Below are 23,083 nucleotides of genomic sequence, written 5' to 3'. Positions count from 1 at the left end.
ACCTCGGGATTTCGGTATATAAAGAAACTTTATTTTGAAAATCAATGGCATGTATAAGCTAACAAAGTAAATGTTAACGTGAAATGAATGTAAAGTTAGCCATTAGTATGGTTAACAAACCTGGTTTTAGATATGTGATGACATTATCTTATAAATATGCATGAATTTATCTTGAAAATATGTTGAATTGATTTGATTGATGTAGATTGGTCTCGATTTAATATTGCAGGGAAGGTTAGATATTTATAAAGGGGATATATTGAATATAAAAAAAAATTTAATTCTTAAACTCCGGTAATGCCTCGTACCCTATTCCGGCAATGAAAACGGGTAGGGGTATTACATTTATTGGTATCAGAGCTACGGTTTAGCCGGTTCTAGGACCGATGTAAAAAATACGGGATTAGCTATACATGCCATTTAAATTATTATTGATAGTGTGATATCTCCTGACCATTTAAAATGTGTTTTTCTTATAGTAATGTCATCCGACCGAGCTCAATCTGAGGAAGTCGAGTCATGCTCCGCTTCAAGACAAAGAGAAGAAACTAGCGAGAGAGGGCCCGAGACAGAGGGTCGAGGGAGAAGGCAAAACGGCCTTCTTTCAAATGATGAATGAATGGTTTAATCAATACTTAAGAACTAACCTCAGTAGTGCAGAAGTTCAAGCTCCCCTCCCGCTCCTCAACCGGTTCCGAGATCCCACAAGGCAGTGCTTCGAATCATCAAAAAGGAAAGCTCCAGTAGATAAAATTCGAAAATATGAGGCCTAAGAATTTCGAGCAGCAGTTGATGATGATTCCGAATGGGCTGAATTCTGGTTAGAAAATACTACTCGGGTTCTGGAGGAATTATCTTGTACACCAGAAGAATGTCTGAAATGTGTCGTCTCACTGCTAAAAGACACAGCTTACCATTGGTGGAATACTAAAGCTTCAGTTGTTCCGAAAGAAGAAATTACATGGGAATTCTTTCAGACCGAGTTCAGAAAAAAAATATCAACCAGAGGTTTCTCGATCAGAAAAGAAAAGAATTTCTTGAGTTGAAACAGGGTAATGATCGAGATCTCGAATATGAAAGAAAATTTGTTCGATTGAGTAAATATGCTCGAGAATGGAGTACAATCGGTAAGTGAAATGTGCAAACGATTCAAGAAGGGTTAAATGAAGACATTAAACTACTGATCGGAATTCTTAAAATTCGAGAGTTTGCTACATTGGCAGAGAGAGCTTATAAAACAGAAGAATTGAGCAAAGAAAAGAAACAGGCTGAGAGGGAAGCTCGAATTTTTAGTAAAAGACCGATGGGAAAATTCCAGTTTTCTGCTTCAAAGAAATTGAAGAAGTATCAGGATCATTCTACTTCAGCCATTGGGTATTCGGGCAAAGAGCGAGGTTTTCAACGCACTAATCTAAGGCATTCTACTCCATCAGTGACCAGTGTTGGCAGTGTTGGCACTCCTAAATCGAGATGCCAGTACTGTAATAAAGCTCATTTTGGTGAATGTCGATTAAAGAGCGGGGCTTGTTACCGATGTAATTCTTTTGAACATTTCCTCAGAGATTGTCCAGAAAGGGGTGAAAAAGAAGCTGAACAGATATCGAAGCTGAGTAATCCAGTTTCGAGAGGTAGACCACCTCGACCATCCGGTAATGTCAGTGGTAGTCGAGGAGCTACAAAAGATACTGCAGGTAGGCCTGAGGCACGAAATTTTGCTAGGACATATACCATTCGTGCCAGAGGAGATGCCTCAGCACCCGATGTTATTACTGGTACATTTTCTTTACTTGATACTGATATTACTGCATTGATTGATCCTGGTTCTACGCATTCATATATATGTGTTAAACTTGCAATTATTAAAAATTTATTTGTAGAACCTACTGAATTTGTGGTTAAAGTCTCGAACCCCCTAGGCCAGTCTGTGTTGGTGGATAAAATTTGTAAAAATTTTCCAATAATGGTAAGAGGTTATTGTTTCTCGGCTGATTTGATGTTACTGCCATTTGATGAATTTGGCGTGATATTGGGCATGGATTGGTTAACCCAGCATGATGTGGTAATAAATTGTAGACAAAAATATATTGTGCTAAAATGTCAAAATGGTGAGTTGCTCCGGGTTAAATCTGATCAGACAGAGGGGTTATCTGATGTGATTTCGGTAATGGCAGCATAGAGGTATGTCAAAAAAAGGGTATGATGCTTACTTAGCTTATGTACTTGACACCAAAGTATCTAAGTCAAAAATACAGGCAGTTCCAGTGGTATGTGAATTTTCCGATGTGTTTTCAGAGGAATTACCAGGATTGCCACTAGAAAGAGAAGTGGAATTTTCTATAAATTTGATTCCGGGAACTACTCCGATCTCCATAGCTCCATATCGTATGACTCCTACAGAATTAAAGGAGTTAAAGACACAGTTGCAAGAACTTGTTGACAAGGGCTTTGTCCGACCGAGTCATTCACCTTGGGGTGCTCCGGTTCTGTTTGTGAAAAAGAAAGATGGGTCTTTGAGATTGTGTATCGACTACCGGCAATTTAATAAAGTAACCATAAAAAATAAGTACCCGTTATCCCGGATTGATGATTTATTTGATCAGCTGAAAGGTGCTACTGTGTTTTCAAAGATTGATCTTCAATCAGGTTATTATTAGTTACGGGTAAAGGAGTCAGATGTGCCAAGAATAGCCTTTAGAACCAGGTACGGGCATTATGAGTTTCTAGTTATGCCGTTTGGGCTAACTAATGCACCTGCAGTATTCATGGATTTGATGAACCAGATATTCAGACCGTACTTAGACAGATTTGTAGTAGTATTAATTGATGATATTTTGGTTTATTCTCGGGATGAAGAAGAACATGCAGAACATTTGAGAATTGTGTTGAAAATTCTACGAGAGAAGCAGTTATATGCTAATTCAGTAAATGTGAATTTTGGCTTCTAGAAGTGGGTTTTCTTGGACACATTGTATCTGCCGAAGGCATCAGGGTAGATCCAAGTAAAATATCAGCTATTGTCAATTGGAATCCACTGAAGAATGTATCTGAAGTTAGAAGTTTCTTGGGTTTAGCTGGTTATTATCGAAGATTTGTACAGGGATTCTCTATGATAGCTTCTCCAATGACTCGATTATTACAGAAAGATGTAAATTTCGAGTGGACTGATGAATGTCAACAAAGTTTCAACCGATTGAAAGACCTATTAATGAAAGCACCAGATTAGTGCAACTGAACCGTAAGGAATTTTTATTTACAAGTGATGCCTCATTAAATGGTTTAGGTTGTGTTTTGATGCAAGAAGGAAAAGTAATAGCCTATGCTTCAAGACAACTTAAACCACATGAAAGAAATTACCCAGTACATGATCTTGAATTAGCTGCTATTGTATTTGCGCTGAAGTTATGGCGGCATTACTTGTACGGTGAGAAATGTCATATTTATACTGATCATAAAAGCTTGAAAGATTTGATGACACAGAAAGATTTGAATTTGAGACAGCGCAGGTGGCTTGAACTGATAAAGGACTATGATTTGATTATTGATTACCATATGGGTAATGATAATGTTGTAGCTGATGCTTTAAGCCAGAAATCTCTGTTTGCTTTACGAGCTATGAATATCCGGTTATCATTGACTGATGATGGTTCAATTCTAGCAGAATTAAGAGCTAAACTGACATTTTTACAGCAAATATGTGAAGCTCAGAAGAATGATGAGAAGTTACAAGTTAAACGGGCACAGTGTGAGTCAGGTAATGATTTTGAATTTCAGATTGGTTATGATGGTTGTTTATTATTTAGAGGTAGAGTATGTGTAGCTCAGAATTCAGAGCTTATACAGAAGATTCTACGCGAGGCTCACAGCGGTATTATGTCTGTACATCCGGGGAGTAATAAAATGTATAATGATCTGAAAAAGATGTACTTGTGGTCGGGAATGAAATGTGATATCTCTGAGTTTGTATCAAGGTGTTTAATATGTCAACAAGTTAAAGCTGAACATCAGGTACCTTCGGGGTTACTTTAGCCAATTACTATACCAGAATGGAAATGGGAAAGAATCACTATGGATTTTGTATCGGGGCTACCTTTGTCTCCGAGGAAAAAATATGCTATTTGGGTGATTGTTGACCGATTAACAAAGTTAGCTCACTTTATTCCGGTACGTATGGATTATTCTTTAGATAAACTAGCTGAACTGTACATATCTGAGATTGTCGGGCTACATGGAGTGCTGTCTCGAAGATATCGATAGAGATCCCGATTTACGTCTCGTTTCTGGGACAAATTGCAAGAAGCCTTGGGTACTCAGTTGTATTTCAGCACTGCATTTCATCCTCAAACAGATGGTCAATCTGAGCGTGTAATTCAAGTATTGGAAGATATGCTCCGATGTTGTATACTAGAGTTTGAAGGTAATTGGGAGAGGTATCTACCTTTGATTGAATTTGCTTACAATAATAGTTATCAGTCTAGTATTAAAATGGCTCCGTATGAAGCTTTATATGGTAGAAAATGTAGAACACCGTTATATTGGCTAGAGCTTAGTGAAAGGAAGACACATGGGGTTGATTTGATCCTGGAAACAGAAGAAAAAGTAAAAGTTATTCGGGATAGTCTAAAAGCAGCTTCCGATCGTCAAAAATCATATGCCGACCTTAAACGAAAAGAGATTGAATTTCAAGTCGGTGACAAGGTATTTCTAAAAGTGTCTCCTTGGAAAAAAAGTCCTCCGATTCGGTCGAAAGGGTAAACTGATTCCAAGATTTATCGGGCCTTATGAAATCATAGAAAGAATTGGACCGGTCGCTTATCGATTGGCATTACCACCGGAACTTGATAGAATCCATAATGTTTTTCATGTATCTATGTTACGACGATATCGATCAGATCCTTCACATGTTATTTCTCCGATGAGTAGAGATTCAACCGGATATGACTTACGGTGAAGAACCGGTCAAGATATTGGCACGGGAGACAAAAGAGCTTAGAAATAAAAAGATAAATTTGGTGAAAGTATTGTGGCAAAAGCACGGGATTGAGGAAGCGACATAGGAACCGGAGGAGGTAATGAGGAAACAATACCCAAACCTCTTTACTGGTAAGATTTTCGAGGACGAAAATCCTTAAAGAGGGGGAGTTGTAATGGCCTAAATTCAAGGTTATCGGAACAATGGTTTAGTAACCATAGATCCGATTTAAAGAGAAATTTATTTCAATATTTTTGCTTGAAAATTGATATGATAGGAAAATCGTATGAAAATATTGATAGAAAAATTTTACCAATTTAGTGATTAGATGGAAAAAGAAATTATTGAAGAAATTGGGTAAAAACAAGGTATCGAGACCTCTATCTCGTAAAACTGAGTCAAAAATAATTTTATAAATATTTATGAAATGTTATTAATGTGGTATTAAAATTTTGTTAATAAATTTTAATGTTTGGGTAGTCAATTAAACGAAAAGGACTAAATTGTAATAGGTGTAAAAGTTGCTAGAATGATTAAATAGCTTAAGAGTCTAATGAGAAAGGATTTAAAAGGCAATTAGACCCAAAAGTTATTTGGGCTGGACGGAAAGGGTATGAAATCAGCAGAAAAATTGATAAATTAAGGGTAAAATCGGAATATTGCAAAATTAACTAAATAAAGCTAGGACTAAATAGGAAATATCTAGATTTCTCTTCATTTCTCTTCAATTCCAGCAGCAAAAAATGCCATTGGAGGGTTATCTAAGCTGGTATTCCATACTTTTTGCACCAAGTGAGTTAATCCTTGCCTTTTTCTTGTAATTTTTGTGTTTCTAAGACTTTTACAACTAGGTCCTACTATTAAATTCATTAGTTTTGATTTCATGGATGAAATTGAAGGTCACCATGGTTTAGTGCTGTAAGATTATGATGAAATAGAATGAAATTAAAGCTTTAATTTGTTTATGAGATGATTTTATTAGGTAATTTCAATAGAAATTGATTTTTAAGCTCATAAGGTGTTTTTGCAACTGCTTTATTGGGTACTCTATTTAGAATGTAAGTTGTTGTCTTTAATGCTTCTCCTTAGAGGAACGTTACCATATCCTTAAGAGTCTTGTTTCATTTTTCAGCTACAACATTCATAGTAGGTGATCCTAGCATGGTGTACTGTGGGATAATACCACATTCCTCTAGGAATTTTGCAAATGGTCCTGGACATTGTTCACCTGAGCCATTATATCAACCGTGGTATTCACAACTACGATCAGATCTGACGTTTTTAATCCTTTTGTTGAGTTGATTCTCAACTTCAGCTTTATAAGCTTTGAACACATCTAGAGAATGAGATTTCTCATGAATGAGATATAGGTACCCATAATGTAAGTAATCGTCTATGAATGTTATGAAATATTGTTGACCATGTCAGGATGTCGTAAGGAATGACCCACAAATATATCTATGAATTAATTCTAAGACGTATGAAGATCTGTTGGCACCCAATCTCTTGGTTTTGGTCTGTTTTCCTTTAATGCAATCGACATAAACATCAAAGTCTGTGAAGTCAATGGCCTCTAAAATACCATTAGACACAAGACGTTCAACTCTAACTTTTGATATTTGACTTAAGTGCTTATGCCATAATGATGCTGAAGTTTCCTTATTTAATTTGCGTTTAATACCACGTGATTCCACATGCAATGTTTCGTTATAGGATGCAACTGTTTCTAGCAAATAAATGTTGTCATAAGTATTTAAATAACTAGTTCTAACAACATTTAAATTTAAAGACAAACTAAATTGATTGTTTCCGAATGAATAATAATAACCAAATTTGTCCAACGAAGAAACAGAAACTAAATTCTGTCTAAATGACGGTACAATAAAAGTTTCTTTTAAATCCAAATAAAAACCAGTTCCTAATAACAACCTAAAATGCCCAATCGCTTCCATCACCTACGAAGATGTGTCTTTCACCATCACTTGGCTTTTGGTAACTCAAGCAACCCTGCATAGAAACACTTATGTGAGTAGTAGCACCAAAATCTATCTACCAAGCGTTTCTAGGTACTGAAGTAAAATTAATCTCAGAACAGACCAAATTAAGAATTATACCTTTGTTGAAGTTAAATTAATCTCAGAACAGACCAGATTAAGAATGATACCTTTCTTTGCATACCAGGCATGATATTTGGTACAATCTTTCTTCACATGTCAAGACTTGTTACAAAAGAAACAACTCTCTGTAGCTTGCTGTTGTTTCTTTTAAGCTGGGCCCTTAGCAGCTTCATTATGATATTTTCTTTTCTTACCCTTGTCTTTAAGGGCATTGGCCAAATGAGTACTTTCAAACTTATCACGCTTCAACATGAGATATGTGTTATGTGATAAATTGGAATGAACAATTCTTTCCTAAGACATGTGATAAGTTACACAAGAGTATCCAAATGAGTTCATACTGTCATGTTAAATAGAATGGAGCAGAAGGGTTTGAAGTGGCAAACTTTGGTGATGTTATAGTTGTTGACTTATTTCAGTAGTCATGTAATTGTAGGAGATAGGATCTAACTAGCATCCCATGTCCAAATGCTGTTGCAACCATTTTGTGGAAAAAAAGATATGTTTGAAAATTTGTATGGTTTTGTATTGCCTACTATCCCAAGGGAGAAATTTTGGTTAAAAACTAATATGAGACCAATTGACCCCCTTCCATTCCAAGGAAAATGTCTAGGAGACCAAAAAAGAACAGAGGGAGAAAAGATGGAAAGAGGAGTGGGAGTAACTTGTCTAGAAGAGGAAGGAAGATAAAGTGTCGTAAGTGTTTCATAGTTGGACACAACTTCAGAAACTGTCAAACCTCATCTATTGTAAGTGTTTTGATGACTAAGAATTTTAATGCAATTGTTGGCTAATTTAAGACCTTCTAACATGTTAAATTTGTAGCGTACACCTCCACCAGCTCTTACTCCACCAGCTCTATCAGCTCCTTTTGATCCTACTCTACTAGCTCCTTTTCAAACCGTTGCATTTGAAGCATCTATATCATCACCATCAGCTCTTTCAGCACAACTAACTCCTCCCACCATTCCAACCTCTTCAGCACAACAAATACTTACAAGACTTCGTAGCAGGAAAAAATAAGTTGTGCAATGGATTGGGTTATACACTGATGAGAGGACAGGGATGTAAATTTTGAATGTAAGTTACCAATTGTTGAATTGTTATGCTTATTGTATTTTGGTGACATGTTTTTTAATTATGTATTTTATGCATTGCAGCTTAGTATGATAGGAGAAATCATGGTGACTGCCCCAACCAAGTGCACCAATAAAAGGAAGGGAAGCGATAACAAAGAAACTACTGGTAGGACTTAGGAAAGTAGGAACACAAAAGAAGCTAAGTCCAAAGATCCACCCAGGAACAATCGTAAGCCATGAAGATAATTGATGTCAATATAATTTCGTAGATGAGTTATGAATTCTATTTTTTTGTTTGTACCTTCCAGTTGGGTTCAATTAGTTAACATACATGGATAATTTGATGGTCTTATTTTGTTGGATCATTTTGATAGTTCTATTTTGTTAAATAATTTTATGATGGTTGTAGATTTTGGCATTTGCATATACTTTTACAACAACATAAAAATGTTTTCCATTTAATTCGATTCATTCATTCTTAACAAGACTTGCAACTAATACATGGACAACATTTCACCATCCATAAGTAAGATAACCCAAAAACACCATTCATGATACAATTAACAACAATTTATAAGCAACTATTACTTTGTTGTTCGTTGACATTTTAACCTTCTATAATGTTATCTTCTCTTCCAAAAGAGTTACATTTAATCGCATTCTTTGTATTTTGTCAATATTGAGCTCATCGTTCTCAAGTCTTAATCTCCTGTTCTCTGTCAATAGCATCTTATTTTGAAGTATTATTTCATCTATTATGCATCCCTATTCTACTGCAGTTGAATCTATCTCGTTATAGTTACCTTCAATCCACCGAAAAAAATCACAACCTTTGGTCTTCATTTCTCACATACAACAACAACAAAAAAAAAATCAAAATATTAAAAAGCTAAGAATACATCTTAAACCCAAATTGCAACAAAATGCCGGTATATACAAAACCCTTTGTTTCTTACAAACCCAACTATGACAGACCAAAACACAAACCCTAATTTATCTCTTTGAAGTTCGCAAATCCAAAGAATTTTCTCCCTTTGTTCTTTGGAGTATTCGCGTTGCAAATGGGAGCCCTTAACCCACAAAGGTAGTACAAAACTGTTTTCTGCGCAGTTGATTTTTTGTTTGTAGAAGAATACATGGTGGAGACGTGAAGGAGATGGAAAACGAACGAGAGCACAAATGGATGAACAAAAAAGGAAAAAAATGAAAAGAAAACGAAAGGAGAACGAAAGAGATGGGAAACAAAGAAAGGAAAGGAAAAACACATGGACGAATGAAAGAGGGAAATATGAAAAAGACGGTAGAGAAAATGAATGAAAAAGAGATAGTAGTGAAAAATGTTGAAGACGATGGTGAAGAAAAAATTTAAAGGAAGAATATTATGGGTTAATATTATTAAGTAATAATATTTAAAATAATCTGGTAAAAAAATGAAACATGGGTTAAAGAGGTATTGGGAGTATTACACGTGGCAATGCACGAGTGACTAGCGTTGCCACACCAACAAAATCTTAACTCGTTAGGCTCAAGTATCAAACTAGTAAACGAAAAAAAAATCGGATACCAATCTGAGACAAAAAATCATAGGTGCCAAACTGGGAGAAATTGACAAGTTGATATATTAATTTTATATTTAACTAAAAAATAATCCAATTTTATCATATATGTTAAGTGATGACGGCTATGATGAAAAGTTGAAAATGGTAAGCTAGCTTTAGGTGACATGTAGTCACCGCCTTCACTTTCTTCTCTCTTATAACTCTTTTCTGTCATCAAACGCTTTACAAAAAAGGAGAAAAAAAAAATTGTCTTTTTGGTGCTTTGAAATTGCAAAGTAGAAAAATGGGAATTCCATCAGAAATAAGGGATGTTTGGATACAGAGGAAAAGAAATTCCTTCATAATTCCTTCCCCTGCTGAAGACGAGAAGAATTTGAGAGCCAAGCAATTCTCTCAAGGTTGGCCTTTTTTCTTTTAATCTTTCATTTCCTTCATTTTTTGCAGCTGGAAAATATCGAATTTGAATTATAGGTTGAGACGTAATTATTTATATGTCTTAGTTTTTGTTTAAACTGCAGAAGGAATTCGTGCCGGTGTCAAGGCGGCTGCGGTCGCCGCCGTTGTCAGCGCCGTACCTACCGTACGTTAACTAACCTCGCTCTTATCGATTTTTTTGGGAAGGATCAAAATTAATTGATCCACATTAATAAATCATTTTTAACTATATTACAAATATCTCATCATGATTCACTGGTACTTCGAAAACGAAAATATCAATTTAGGACTCTGATACTAGAAATCGCCATCTCCCCCATCGATTTAATTATCGGTATCGCACGATCCCAACAAGCGAACCCTAGCGATCTGATTCAGTAAAAGGTAGGATCGGATTAGCTTATAGTTCATTATAAAAATTATATTTTTAAATTTACTTAGAATTTATTTATTTAAAATTATGTGTATGAGTTTTAAGAAAACGGTAACAACCAGAGAAGACTACCCTATCGAATTACAATTCATATAAGTAGGTTTAGGAGGATTTTAATTTTTTTTTTCATCAAAAGTTAAAAGGGTATTATCCTGAGAATTAAAATTGTCTCATTGGTTGATGTTTCTATTATTTTTGTCATGGGTTATTGCAGTCTTTTGAACCATAAGTAATGCAAGGTTCATCATTTGTGTGATGATATTGTATCAACTTAGCAGATGTTGAAAAGTTTTAATTCTTTGACTTTTAGCTTAAAATTACCATGTCTTTTCCATCTAGGTTCAGTGCATTTTGAGATTAGAACTCAATTAATTCATTACCTGCATAAGTTGATTGTATGAAACTGTGATTTCATGTCATCCTTATCTCTTTCCAACTGGAAAAAGCTAAAAATCAGGAGGAAAAGTCTGATTTGTCATTCTCCTATTGGAAAGGATAAGGATGACGTGTAATTACAATTTCAAACAATCCCTTCTTGCATAAGTTGTACATAATATTAATGGTTTCCTAAAAAAACAATTCTAATCTTAGGGTGTCATTATCTCATGATATCACACTCAATTAGTGAACTTAAGTGCTGACTTTATGATTGCCTTCTAGTTGTATTTTGAGCTCCCCTGATTGCTCCTTTTTTCAGTTGATTGCAGTACGTAAGATTCCTTGGGCAAAGGCAAACCTCAACCATACTGCTCAAGCTCTTATCATCAGTGGAGGTATTCTCGAGTCTATAGCCATGGGATTTTCTCACAAGTCCCAACCTATGAATTCATGATTTATATAAATTGCATCATAGTATTTGGGTGGGTCCATTGATGACATAGAAATAGGAGAGAAATGGGAATGACTTGTTAGTATAATTGATCGTACTTCTTTTGTCAAGCAATAACACGGGCTGTCTTTATTGGTTAACAGCATCAATTGCGGCCTACTTCATTACCGTAGATAAAACCGTTTTGGAAAGTGCTAGGAGAAATTCTCGAGCACAGTTCGACAAAACTGTTTGAATGCTAGAATTGAAGGTATTCAGTGGCGAAGGTTCGCAGGGCAAGTATGATACATGTCAATAAGTTTTAAAGCTGTTGTATGCCATGCATTCACTTTTTTTTCTTTTTTTTTTTTCTGTGGAATTTTATCATCAATTAAGCAGTTTTAATGTATTTAGGCGATGTTTTACGTTTCAGTTTATAGGCATGAGATTATATAATCCTTTTATGACCTTTAATATGGAACTCAGTTGAGTTCTTTCATGGAGTTTTGGTTGGATTTACTTTGTTTAATTGCATGTTTGTGGAGAATAAAGATGGTGGAGTGTAGCAACAAAGCATGAGCAGTTAAAAAGTATGGCGATTTTATTGCTTTGACATTTACTTGTAATCATAAAGGTTAAATTATGATGTATAATCTTTTCATATGAGATTTAATATTATATTTAAAATTTAGCATAATTAAGATAATTTAATTCTTTTATTTTATAATATTATTAATTAGTTCAAAATAATTATCATGAACAATTGTTTCGATTAAAATGTTTACATTGTCTTTTGTGTATGTGTGATTATTCCTTGAGTATTTTAATTCAAGTTTTATTATAGTTTTTTTTCAAAAGGAAAAATCATTAATTGTAACATTAATAAAAAAATACCAACATATGCCAAAAACATAGGAAAGCTCAGTCAATAAAGGACATGGTATGTATGTTTAACCAAACCATATAAAAAAAGAGCAAACTATACTTGCATCAAGCCTCGACCGCTTGAAGTAGAGCAATCAAGCCACACTGCGGAAGACTTCAACACGCCAGAATAAAAGTTGCAGGGAAACAAAGTGAACAAATCACCTTAAATCATTGGGTCCCTTTCCGAGTCCTTGCTCTGGTGGTGATGAACACAAAATTACGAGCCCGAAAACAACAGATGTGGAATTGCTAGGAAACAAAGCAACCGAAAATGAGCCACAAAGGACTCGATAAAACGGAACACAACGGATCTGGGAAACACGAGCCTTTAAGTCTCGAGAAAACCTTGTCAATAGAGGACCCAAAGGAAACCTCTGGTGATCATTATTATGCCGAGAAAAGGAAAACAAGAGTGGGAAGAGAAGAGAGGAAGAGATAGAAGAGGAGGGAACAGGGGAAAGAAACGGTGGGTGGAGGAGAGGGGCAGGATGGGTGGCAGCCAAGGGTTACCTAACCACCAGAGAGTACCGGCTGGTGAATGAGGGGAAGACCCACCAACGCAAGACCCACCAGCAAAGAGCAAGAAGAACAGGGGAAGGAAAAAAAAAAGAAACGGGTAAGAGGAGGTAGAGGGAGGGAAGGAGAAAGGGGGGACCAAAGGGCCAGCGACGAAAATCGGCAAAAAAGTTTCCTTCAAGCTTACAAAATTAAAGAGAAAAATAGATAGACTAAGAGAGAAAAATTGGGTTTAATCCCATCATATGTAGTTATCAGATGCAAAGTTTTATTCTATTTTTATTTGATTCGATTCTAGTTTGTGACTAATTTGTACTTGTAAACTCTCAAAAAAGAAAAATAGAAAAAGAATTCACATCCATATTTTAATCAAAATAGTTAACCATGTAAACTATTTGTTCTAACTAATGACATAAAAATAAAAATTTAAATTATTCCAAAATAAAATAAAAGAGTTCAATTCTAAAATTGAGCAGAACCAAAGCTACTTTGAACTAATTACATATGATTGTAACATGTAAAAATATAAAAACATAATACAAATATGCGGATATGTATGGTCCTGTAATCTCAGCCCCTTGCCAACACTAATGAAGAATATATTACACAAGGTAATTTAGTTGCCACATATGCTTTCAAATTGGAAGCCAAAAATAATAGCAATTCTTATACAAAGCGAAACAAGAGGCACAAATAATAAGGAAAAGAAAATAATAATTATTGGCAAAGATGACAAATGCATCTCCATTTATACAAGTTTCAATCTAATTGTTCCATTTGAAGGGGAAAAAAATTGAGTGCCTAAAATTGCAGGCAATATACCATTTAAGGTATTGTTGTATGTCTTAAGCTTGAAGTTTGGATTTTTAGAAGGCATACCGGTAGATAGCATCAGCTACACCGTCTTCATCATTGCTAACACCTATTACATCGGCCACAGCTTTTGTTTTATCCGATCCATTGCTGAGAGCAACTCCTAGAGATGCTAACTCAAGCATTTCCATGTCGTTTTCACCATCACCAATGGCCATTATCTATGGCCAAATAGAAGGAAAAAGGAAATTTTGATTAGAATTATGGGCTTGGATGACGGGTGTCTCTAGCCTTTACGTGCTGACTGCGAATAGATAATATCCTATTCTAGGAAGATTATTTTAAAAAGGTCAAGATATGTTGTCCGCCACTATACTTAAATAAATGAAGTTTGAGATTTGATCTCTATACTTGGAAAGTTAAATTCTTACTTTTTCAATTTAAAAATCCTAGCCCAATTGTTGACACCCTTACTATTTTTGGTCAAAATTAATCATCAATACACTCGTGCAATCATATCAAGGGGAGAAGTAAATCATTATGAATTCAATAAGTATAACTGATAGTAAGCAAATTTTGACAGAAAATGCTAACTGTCTCAACTGTTGGATTAGAATTTTTAAATTGACAAAGTAAAAGGACTTTTCTATTAAGTACATGGACTGGAATCTCAAACTTGACAAAAGTATAGCGGCTACTGACATATTTGGACCTTTTGATGTATGTTTTCATCAATTCAAAAGAAAACAATGCAATAGTTATGCAAGTCTTTCCTTGAATATTACCTTAAGCAGTGCCACTATGCACAACTTAACATTTTCCTAGAATTATCAAGGTCAACATTGGTAATGCCATTACATTTGACTATTTGAGCTAAAAAATGCCCGAATCATCAAAGCATGAATGCTGCATTTGCTGTGTGTATGCAAAATCAACCATGGGAGTGCTGGTTTCTGTTTATTGAAGCAAATTGCGTGAACAGAAAGAGAAAAGAAGATAGGAGTCTGTACCTCCTTTGAACTGACACCCAAGTGATCAAGTAGCAATTTTACTCCACTCCCCTTTGATGTCCCAAAGGGAACGATTTCAAGCATGTCTGATACAGCTTGGACAACACTAGCATGATCTTTTGTTGCTTCCGACCAGTATGGACGCAAATTAGTTGCTATTCCCTCAGCAGTGTCAAAAAAGATCAGCTTCTGCAAATCCAGAATATGTGATTAAATTAGGACCATATTCAACAAAATTTACAAAATCTACTGGGTACGATTATGTACTGGAAACTGAGTGAAATTGAATAATACTTGAACAAAAAATCTTAAGCACTATGCTATTCTTTCTAGAAAGTGGTTTGGTGTCAACAGAACTATCATATACTTGCATTTATATTAGACTCATAGAAGCTAATTGGCAGAAACTACCTTTTGTAATTGCATTTAGGATTTTATGCAGGATTAAAAAGTAAATGCATTTTGGCACACATGCTAGGATTTCTCGAAGAATATTGAAGATTGTGGTCATTGAACTAATAACCAGACCCACTCAGAACGAATAATAGACAAAAAAATCACCATAGCTCCTTTTTTCCTTCTCTGCTGCAAGCAAAAACAATGAGCCTTGCAGACAAAAGATAGAGTCGTAGTACTTTCTATCTATGCTTTAAGCATGAACAAGAGACTAAATCTCTGACTCTACCTGTATGTCGGCAGCAGTCACCAGATGCTCAACTGAAGGCATGATCTCTGCCTGTAAAAGTTGTTATGCGTATAATACACAACATAAAAGTTTAATGGTCAACAAACAAAATGTATTAATACAAGGAAAAAGAATATGAAAGCATATGGTACCTTTGGTTCATGATATACAGTATGTAGCGTGTCAACGAGAGGGTGATTAAATAAGGTTAAACAGCAATCCTGGCAAAATGCAACCAGAGGAACCTTATGTTCCAAAGAGTAATGGCCAGCCTGCAAAATTTAAGAAGAGTTGAGATATAAAACAATGGATTCTTTTATAAAGGATCTTACATGACTATTCCTTATCAGGGCATTAAGCATTTAGTATCTTTGATTCCTTTTCTTTTGGGAAGGGAGTTGATAAAAATCATTCCCCCAATTCCCTTGATGTTTGAAACAGCCCACCCAAAATTCTCCGGTCATTCCTAGGAGTAATACTTAGAGATAACAAGATGAATAATGGCTAATGGATCCCTTTCCTTTTCTCCCTCTGGAGTATTGTGGGACAGGAGAGGAGTAAGAATATCCTTACATTTGGCAATGAATACTATTAAACAAAGTCCTATCTAAACCGAAATGAGAATAAATTGCAGCCACTTGCAAAAAGACTGTTCAAATTAGAATGAAATAAAATCAAGACTTTGGAAGAGAATACAAGAATATGATATTTTCCAGATAAACTTGGCAGAATCAGTAATATCAGTAAAGTAATGAAATAGCAGCAAAAACTGTGGTCCTCCACAGAAATTTTGGGTACTATCATCAAAGCAGTTACTAGTAACTAGCACACTTAGCTCAACAAATCTACAATCTGAAAAACAATTCATAAAACTTCATAATGTGAGATTTCTCTCCAGTCCCTATGGGGCAGACCCAGTAACATCTTACTAAGACAATGAAAATTTAATATGCAAGTTGCAGAAAAATGGCCAATGCTTGCAAGTATTCCTTTTATCTATAAAAGAAACCACAATTCTGAGTCAAAAAATCAGTAGCCCCAAAGAAAGTTGAAACTCCAAAGTGTTACAATAAGAACTATCTGATCTTCAAAGAAAAGAAGTGATACCTCTCTGCAAACATTTGGATCTAAATTCCTTTTAAAAATTTCTTGACCATTTATACCATAAACCAGCAATCCCTGCAACCAAGAAGAAAGAAAGCAACTGAGTCAACATCATGGTAATAAAATAAGCTGCCATAGATTTGCAAGCAAATAATATGCAGAATCAAAATTTACATTGTATTCTAGTTGGGTTAACTGAAAATTTGCTAGCAGAATTTTACCACACACGCTTTATGGTGAATTCTCCACAAGTCACTCCATATTTTGTCGCATATTACTTCTTATATTAATATCTCAATGGAAGGAAAATAAATTCATTGAGAAATAAAAGTAAAACAAAAAAAAAAGCAAGAAAAACATCAAAAAGAGAGAGGACCGTGAAAGTCCAACAATTTTCTCTAACAAGAGGTCCCTTCAACGTTTCAGCTTGGCATCTCTACTCTTACAAACTGATCTAATAGAAGTTCTTATATCATTATAGAGTCAAAACAGAAGCCGTCAGCAAGGAAAAAGGAAAAGTACCTGTAAGAAAACCCCAGGAGAATGCTCAGAAATGATGCCATCTTTTCCAGCTAAATCAACCATCTGCAGAACACTTATTGCAGCAGGACGCGCCTGACAAGCAACAAGTCAGGAATTGGTAACCAATATCTTTGTTAGCAAGCAAAATGCTAGATGGATGAGAAAAAAAAAAAAGAAAAAGTTATCCGGCAACTCATAATCAATAGAATGCTAACAGTAAAATTGAGGTTAGAAATATAAGACAAGCATACATATGTTCCAGTTTACTAGATGAAGAAATACAGTGGTAAAATTATTGTAAAATGCCCGTTGATCTTACTTTTCCAGTGGCTATCACAATTTTTAAGCCTCTCGATGATGCCTCTTTCAAAGCTCTTGCATTGGTCAAAGAAACTTGACTTTTGCTGTTCAGCAGTGTGCCTAGCGTTAAAGTTACCAAAGCATTAGATATGGTACTGGAATTAATAAGAAACAGAATTACAGTGGGAATAATCTCACCATCCATATCACAGAAGATGTATTTGAACTTTGGTTTGTAGAATCGAAGACTACCTTCTTTCTTCTTGTCTTTTAACAAACTACCTGTAAGATTATCTCACTTGAAACAATATATTACTATTATTTATTGTTTAGCTTTTGAATCACTACAGAAATTGCACATACAAAAAGAATATAAACCTCACAGGAAAAGGGTCCAACTATTAACAAACAGACAAAATAGGATATTACCGTTTGAATTTTCCATATGAAGGTTTGCATTAGTTTCAGCATCATATGCACTGCGTATTAGTCCTTTTCCCTTCCATCCAAGACTCTTCAAAACAAATTCCTCCTCTTCCTCCATTTCTTCCTCAGCATTTTCATTGATTTCATGATCAAAACCCAACAGATGCAGCAACCCATGAACCTGCAAAATGGATAAAAAAGCTGGAGTCACCCTTCAACTACATTAAGTTTTTTGGTATCGATGTTAATTTCTTTAGATTGATTCCTTTCGGGTTTTTCTCACCCCTCTTGTGAAATTCAATCCTACATACCAGTTGTACCTCCCACAAATTTGTAATTTCGGCTTTTCACATACAACAGGGTCAATCTATAGGATTGCTTTTTGAGTGTATGTTGTGTGTTATCTTCTAAAGAAAAGAGTTCTTGAAATTCTATTCATACCATTAGTATATAAAGTTGTTAAATTATCAACAAACATCTAATATAAATAATATGCCCAATATTTCTATCACTCTCAAGTCTCAATCAAATAAATGGAGGAAGTTCAAATTACAGTACCAACCATAAGGATGCGTATTTCATCAATAAGCGTGTGCCCTCTTTCTTCTGCTTGCCTTGCAGCAGTCTCAATGGAAATAACAATATCACCCAACATAAGCTGCAAAGAAAGAAAGAAGGACGTGTCAATTGGTTTCACTCACAAGTTATAGAAAACATTTCAGTCAACAGATATACTTACAACAGGAAGATTAAGTTCAGGAATATGTTCGGACATGGAAAGGACATCGGTAGAATGGTCTTCATCCCTCCATTCCTTATTTAGTTTCCGTATGAACTCATCATTACAAAGGAGTACAGACAACTCCACGCTGTCAAAACCACCTAAATCTCGAATCGAAGTATCTCTTGTTTTATAATTTGAATCCGTTATACGGTCAAAAGCTAACTTCATCGCCATTGGCACATTAAGACGAAGTAACTCCGCAATGCTCTGGAAAATGTACGCAGCAATAAAACAAAGAGAACAGTTGGAATGGCCTATGTAATTTTCTTCTCTCTCTCTCTCTCATTCTCTCGAGAAACTAATATAAAACTCGTTAATACTAGTAATATAAAGAAACCTAAAATAAATAAATAAATAAAAAGCACGAAAATCGTATGATTAGTACTCTTTTCTTTTATTTTCTCGAGAATCAAACAGTAAAGTAGTTAATAGTAGCAATTTTTCAAAGGTAATTGTAAGGTACGAAATATTATACCGAAATTTCTGGATCATCAGGTAACTCTTCTTCAATGCAAATGCTAACACTGAGCTCCAACTGCTTCTCTTTACTCTTCCCCGGCCTTCTTCTCATCTTACGATACTCCTTATTCGAACCCGAGACGATTCGCATTGGCTTCGATAGCCTCCTCCCATCTTCTCGGCACAAAGCGTGGAATCTCCGGCCAAAGAGAGAAGATTTCGACGAGGAAGGGACAGCGAAACGAGCCGTGCAGCGCGTGGGAGATATATTGAAAGAAGGGCGGGAGATGGAGAAGGTAGCTGGGGAGCGTTCAAGCGATAAAGTGGCGGCGGCGCGTGAAATAGCAAAGGCCATGGCGGAAGAGGGGGGAAGGAGGAGAGAACGGAGGAGAAAAGAGGAACGAGGGAGCATATAGACGCTTTGTTTCTCTCGTTAGCGAAGAGTAGTAATAGAAACAGGTTGCTGAGACAAAATCCGGAATGGTGGGGTTACTTAAAACTAGGACGACGTATTCAAAGTTTAAATTAAAATATTAATTAAAAATATATAGATTATTTTTAAAAAAAAATTATATAACTATTCCCAGCTCCAAGTTACATAAATTTTTATAATAGACAATTTATATCTAATTGATATAAATTGTTTTTTACTAATAAGTAATTAAATTTGAAAATTGTAAGTTAAAAGTGTTATTTTTTTAGAATGGTTATTTGTATTTATCAATCCCACCAATCAATTTGCATCATATGTCCAAGTACAATATAGTATTTAATATTTAAATAATTTGATTATAAAATTAATAAATTGTTTATAATTTAAAAATTATGCCACCTATATTTAAAAATTACTTCATTTTTCAAAAAAAATTAATAAAATGCTTATAATTAAAAATTATGCCACCTATATTTAAACAATTAACTCATTTCTATATTTAGGAATTGAATCAAAATTCATCTAGCCTACTCTTTTTCTTTTGTTTCACTTTCATGTTTTCAACCAGCTTCATCTTCTCCCCATTTTTAACCATGATTCCATCTCCATAATTATATCCCACCACCAAATACTAATCACTAAAAACTTATCGCCTATCTCCCACAATTATGAACATCCTTTTATACTCAAAATTCTTGGCTCTATTGAAAAATTTCACATTATTTTATTGTTATATTATTTGATAAAATATTCAATTTTCCCATATTTCCTTGTTCTCCCACTATGATTCACTTACCCATAAACCCCACCAATCAATCTTTCTTCATCAATGGCCTTTGCTACATGGGCATCCCTCGTACTAAAAAAAGGAGAGGATTCTAACCTGAAAGTATCGAGTGAGTGAAGCTTAACATCAATGGCCTTTGCTACATGGGCATCCCTCATACTAAAAAAAGGAGAGGATTTCTAACATGAAAATATCGAGTGAGTGAAGCTTAACATCAAAGGTTAAAGTTAGTAATTCTCTTTTAAGTCAATGGCTATAGAGAAATTAGTTTAAGTGTGAGAGAAAGGAAAAAATAAGATTAAAGAAGAGAAATTAGAACGTTTCTTTTTTTGTATAAAACAAAATTGAGAAGAGAAAAGAGAGAGGAGAAGAGTTGACTAATGCCATTCTTTATGTGACAGCCCAAAATTGACCCTAGTCGGGAAGTGGTTTCGGGACCGCTAAACCGAGTCATCGAAATATTTGAACGTAATATTTATTGTCTAGAATATGTATTTATGAATGTGTGAAAATTTCAAGCTTCGATTTAGTCGATTGCATGTGAATTCAGTTAGTAGGACTTGTGTGACACTTTTGAAAAGTGATAGGCTAATCTATAAGGACCTAATAGTGCATGTAGTCAAAAGGGAGGACTTGCATGTCAAATTTCCCCCAAGTGCTAGTGGCGGCCATGACAAGGAATTATGGGCAAAACATGTCATGAAACATGTTGTGTAAGTGCTTTATGTTGGAATAAATAAAATAAGGTGCATGGGTAATAAAAAAAATGAAAAAAAAAATGTGTGTGTGAAGGCTTCTCCCCCTCCCCATTGTCGTGAAGGTAAGAAAGAAAACAAAAAAATTTTGTTCATCCTTTTTCATTCTTTTGGCCGAAAATCCCAAGGGAGAAGAAAGGGGTTCTTGCTCATGATTGGTTTGGAAGAGGATTAGGAAGAGGTTTGGCCATCCTTGTATCTAGATTAAGATCAAGACATCAAAGAGGGAGAATCAAACAAAGGCAAAGCAAAGATAATCGAGTAGTCGATTGGGAATCATTTCATCCAATATAAGGTAAGTCATTAAGCATATATATTTTGTATTAATTTAAATGGTCGTAACGTCTAAGTAATGATGCTGAATGGAATGGTAAAAATATATATATATACATGTATGTATGTGGTGATGAAAGTATTGAATGAAAAGAAAAGAGGTGAGATGTATTGAGTTATTGGTTTTGCACTAAGTATGCGGGTGTAAACATTTATGATCATAAATTGGCACTAAGTGTGCGGGTTTAAATTGTATAGCACTAAGTGTGCAAGTTTGATTATATTGCACTAAGTGTGCGAGTTCGACTATTAAGCACTAAGTGTGCGGGCTTATTATACATTCTCTAATAAGCATACATGCTCTACGTGTGCGGCCTTACCGAAGTCGATCATGGACAGTGATGCAGTAAACACCTTGAGCTCATGAGGAATAGACATTTTATTTATATTTGGGATTGAGCTTGGTAAGTCTTGAACCTATGTGGTGATTATACTTGAAGATAAATGCATGCAATGTCATATGGTGTAATGTATGAAATATCAAAGTAGGGCTTGGTATGAGATTAAACCGAAATGCCTAAGGAATTATAGCACGTTTGGGTGTGGATGGAGGATTTTAATCCGCATTAATTATTTTCTCTTATGATATATTATTACTGAGCGGCAATATAATGCTTATGACTTCTTGAGTTATATACTCACTCGGTGTTTGCTTGTCACCTACTTTAGGTTTCTTGGACTCGTCTTTTTGCGTGCTCGTGATCGTCATCGAAGTCATCACACCGGCTAGCAACTTTTGGTATCTTCTTTTTAGTCGGTCTAGGAGAACATTTCAGCATGTATAGGCTAATATGTTTTGTTGAAATTTGGTATGTAAACTTTTAGCCATGCGAAAATGGCATAAATGTTCGGTTGGATTTGGTTCTCTAATGTTAAGTCGCAAGTCTTGGTAATTCGATTTTTATGCCATATGTCATGGTTGATTATTTTTGGTGTTAAAATTCATGATATGGAAATAGTGTAGTAGGGAGATGTTTGACAATGATTAGCCTTTGGTATGGCTAGTCATGATCATAATTTGTGACATGTATGATGAATTACTAGTTAGATCAAGGAAATCACGAAATAGGCATAGTTGCTTTAGTAATGAGATCTTTGGCAGCAGATGATGTGAGATTGAAAAATCACTAAAAATAGGGGAAATGGAATTAAATAATAAATAAATTATGGAATCGAAGCTTGATGAGTCTATTTTCATATAGAAGAAACGAAGCAACCATATGAGCTGTATGTTAAGAGATATTTAAGTTTTCGTGAGACAGGGCCAGAACGGTTACTAGAGTCCCTGTCCTAACTTTGGGAATTCATCATGAATTGACCAGAGATAATTAGAAGCCATGCCATATATGTACAGATTCATTTTCGAGTCTAGTTTCTGTAGAAACAAACGGTATCAGTATTGAAGCCCTGTACAGGGAGATATCCAAGTCGTAATGCGCAAAGGTCGGTGTAGTCGATCCACGTAACATGGGGACTTTAACTAATAAAGCTGTACTAATTGGCCTGACCAAAAATTCTAGAAAAAATTTGTAGATGCATATATGAGTCTAGTTTAGGGAAAATTTACGGAACTAGATTCGAGTTTCATAACTCAAGATATGATTTTTAATGCGACTCGTATCTGATTGGCGACTGTCGAGAAATTTCTAATAAGTGGCTTGAAGTGCATTAACACCTCGTGTTCGACTCGTGACGGTCTCGGGTTTGGGGTGTTACAATTTAATTGGTATCGAGCTATGGTTTAGTCGGTTCTAGGACTACCATGGCACGTATGAGTCTAGCTATACATGCCTTAATGTTAATGTTTAAATGTGTGATGACTTGACGGT

General features: G+C 35.2%; 2 protein-coding genes across 2 annotated transcripts; one reads left to right on the top strand and one right to left on the bottom strand.

Annotated features, from left to right (window-relative positions):
* The first annotated feature begins 9,835 nt into the window (after positions 1–9,835).
* LOC108484476 (early nodulin-93-like) lies at positions 9,836–11,973 on the top strand. The gene is made up of 4 exons (XM_017788274.2): positions 9,836–10,122; positions 10,243–10,304; positions 11,290–11,365; positions 11,565–11,973. The coding sequence occupies exons 1-4, from the start codon at positions 10,008–10,010 to the stop codon at positions 11,654–11,656; spliced, it is 345 nt and encodes a 114-aa protein (XP_017643763.1). The 5' UTR covers positions 9,836–10,007; the 3' UTR covers positions 11,657–11,973.
* A 1,427-nt stretch (positions 11,974–13,400) lies between these two features.
* On the bottom strand, positions 13,401–19,449 carry LOC108484037 (endoribonuclease YBEY, chloroplastic). The gene is made up of 12 exons (XM_017787656.2): positions 18,963–19,449; positions 18,443–18,694; positions 18,266–18,361; positions 17,707–17,884; positions 17,476–17,559; positions 17,297–17,397; positions 16,978–17,070; positions 16,459–16,530; positions 15,504–15,623; positions 15,352–15,402; positions 14,667–14,855; positions 13,401–13,877 (listed from the first exon to the last, which is right to left on the bottom strand). Exons 1-12 carry the CDS (start codon positions 19,356–19,358, stop codon positions 13,710–13,712), a joined length of 1,800 nt encoding a protein of 599 aa, XP_017643145.1. The 5' UTR covers positions 19,359–19,449; the 3' UTR covers positions 13,401–13,709.
* Positions 19,450–23,083: the final 3,634 nt, after the last annotated feature.

The sequence above is a fragment of the Gossypium arboreum genome, chromosome 6, assembly GCF_025698485.1.
Source record: "Gossypium arboreum isolate Shixiya-1 chromosome 6, ASM2569848v2, whole genome shotgun sequence".
Taxonomy (NCBI): domain Eukaryota; kingdom Viridiplantae; phylum Streptophyta; class Magnoliopsida; order Malvales; family Malvaceae; genus Gossypium; species Gossypium arboreum.
Note: the sequence above shows the minus strand (reverse complement) of the source record. Positions and strands in the feature narration are given on the sequence as shown.

Coding starts and splice junctions, on each gene's coding strand:
- LOC108484037 (XM_017787656.2), bottom strand. CDS start 19,358: ATGCTCCCTCGTTCCTCTTTTCTCCTCCGTTCTCTCCTCCTTCCCCCC. Junction 15,624..16,458: donor ATCCAAATGTTTGCAGAGAG/GTATCACTTCTT, acceptor TAAATTTTGCAG/GCTGGCCATTACTCTTTGGA. Junction 15,403..15,503: donor CTGTATATCATGAACCAAAG/GTACCATATGCT, acceptor CAACTTTTACAG/GCAGAGATCATGCCTTCAGT.
- LOC108484476 (XM_017788274.2), top strand. CDS start 10,008: ATGGGAATTCCATCAGAAATAAGGGATGTTTGGATACAGAGGAAAAGA. Junction 10,123..10,242: donor AGCCAAGCAATTCTCTCAAG/GTTGGCCTTTTT, acceptor TTTAAACTGCAG/AAGGAATTCGTGCCGGTGTC. Junction 10,305..11,289: donor TTGTCAGCGCCGTACCTACC/GTACGTTAACTA, acceptor TCCTTTTTTCAG/TTGATTGCAGTACGTAAGAT.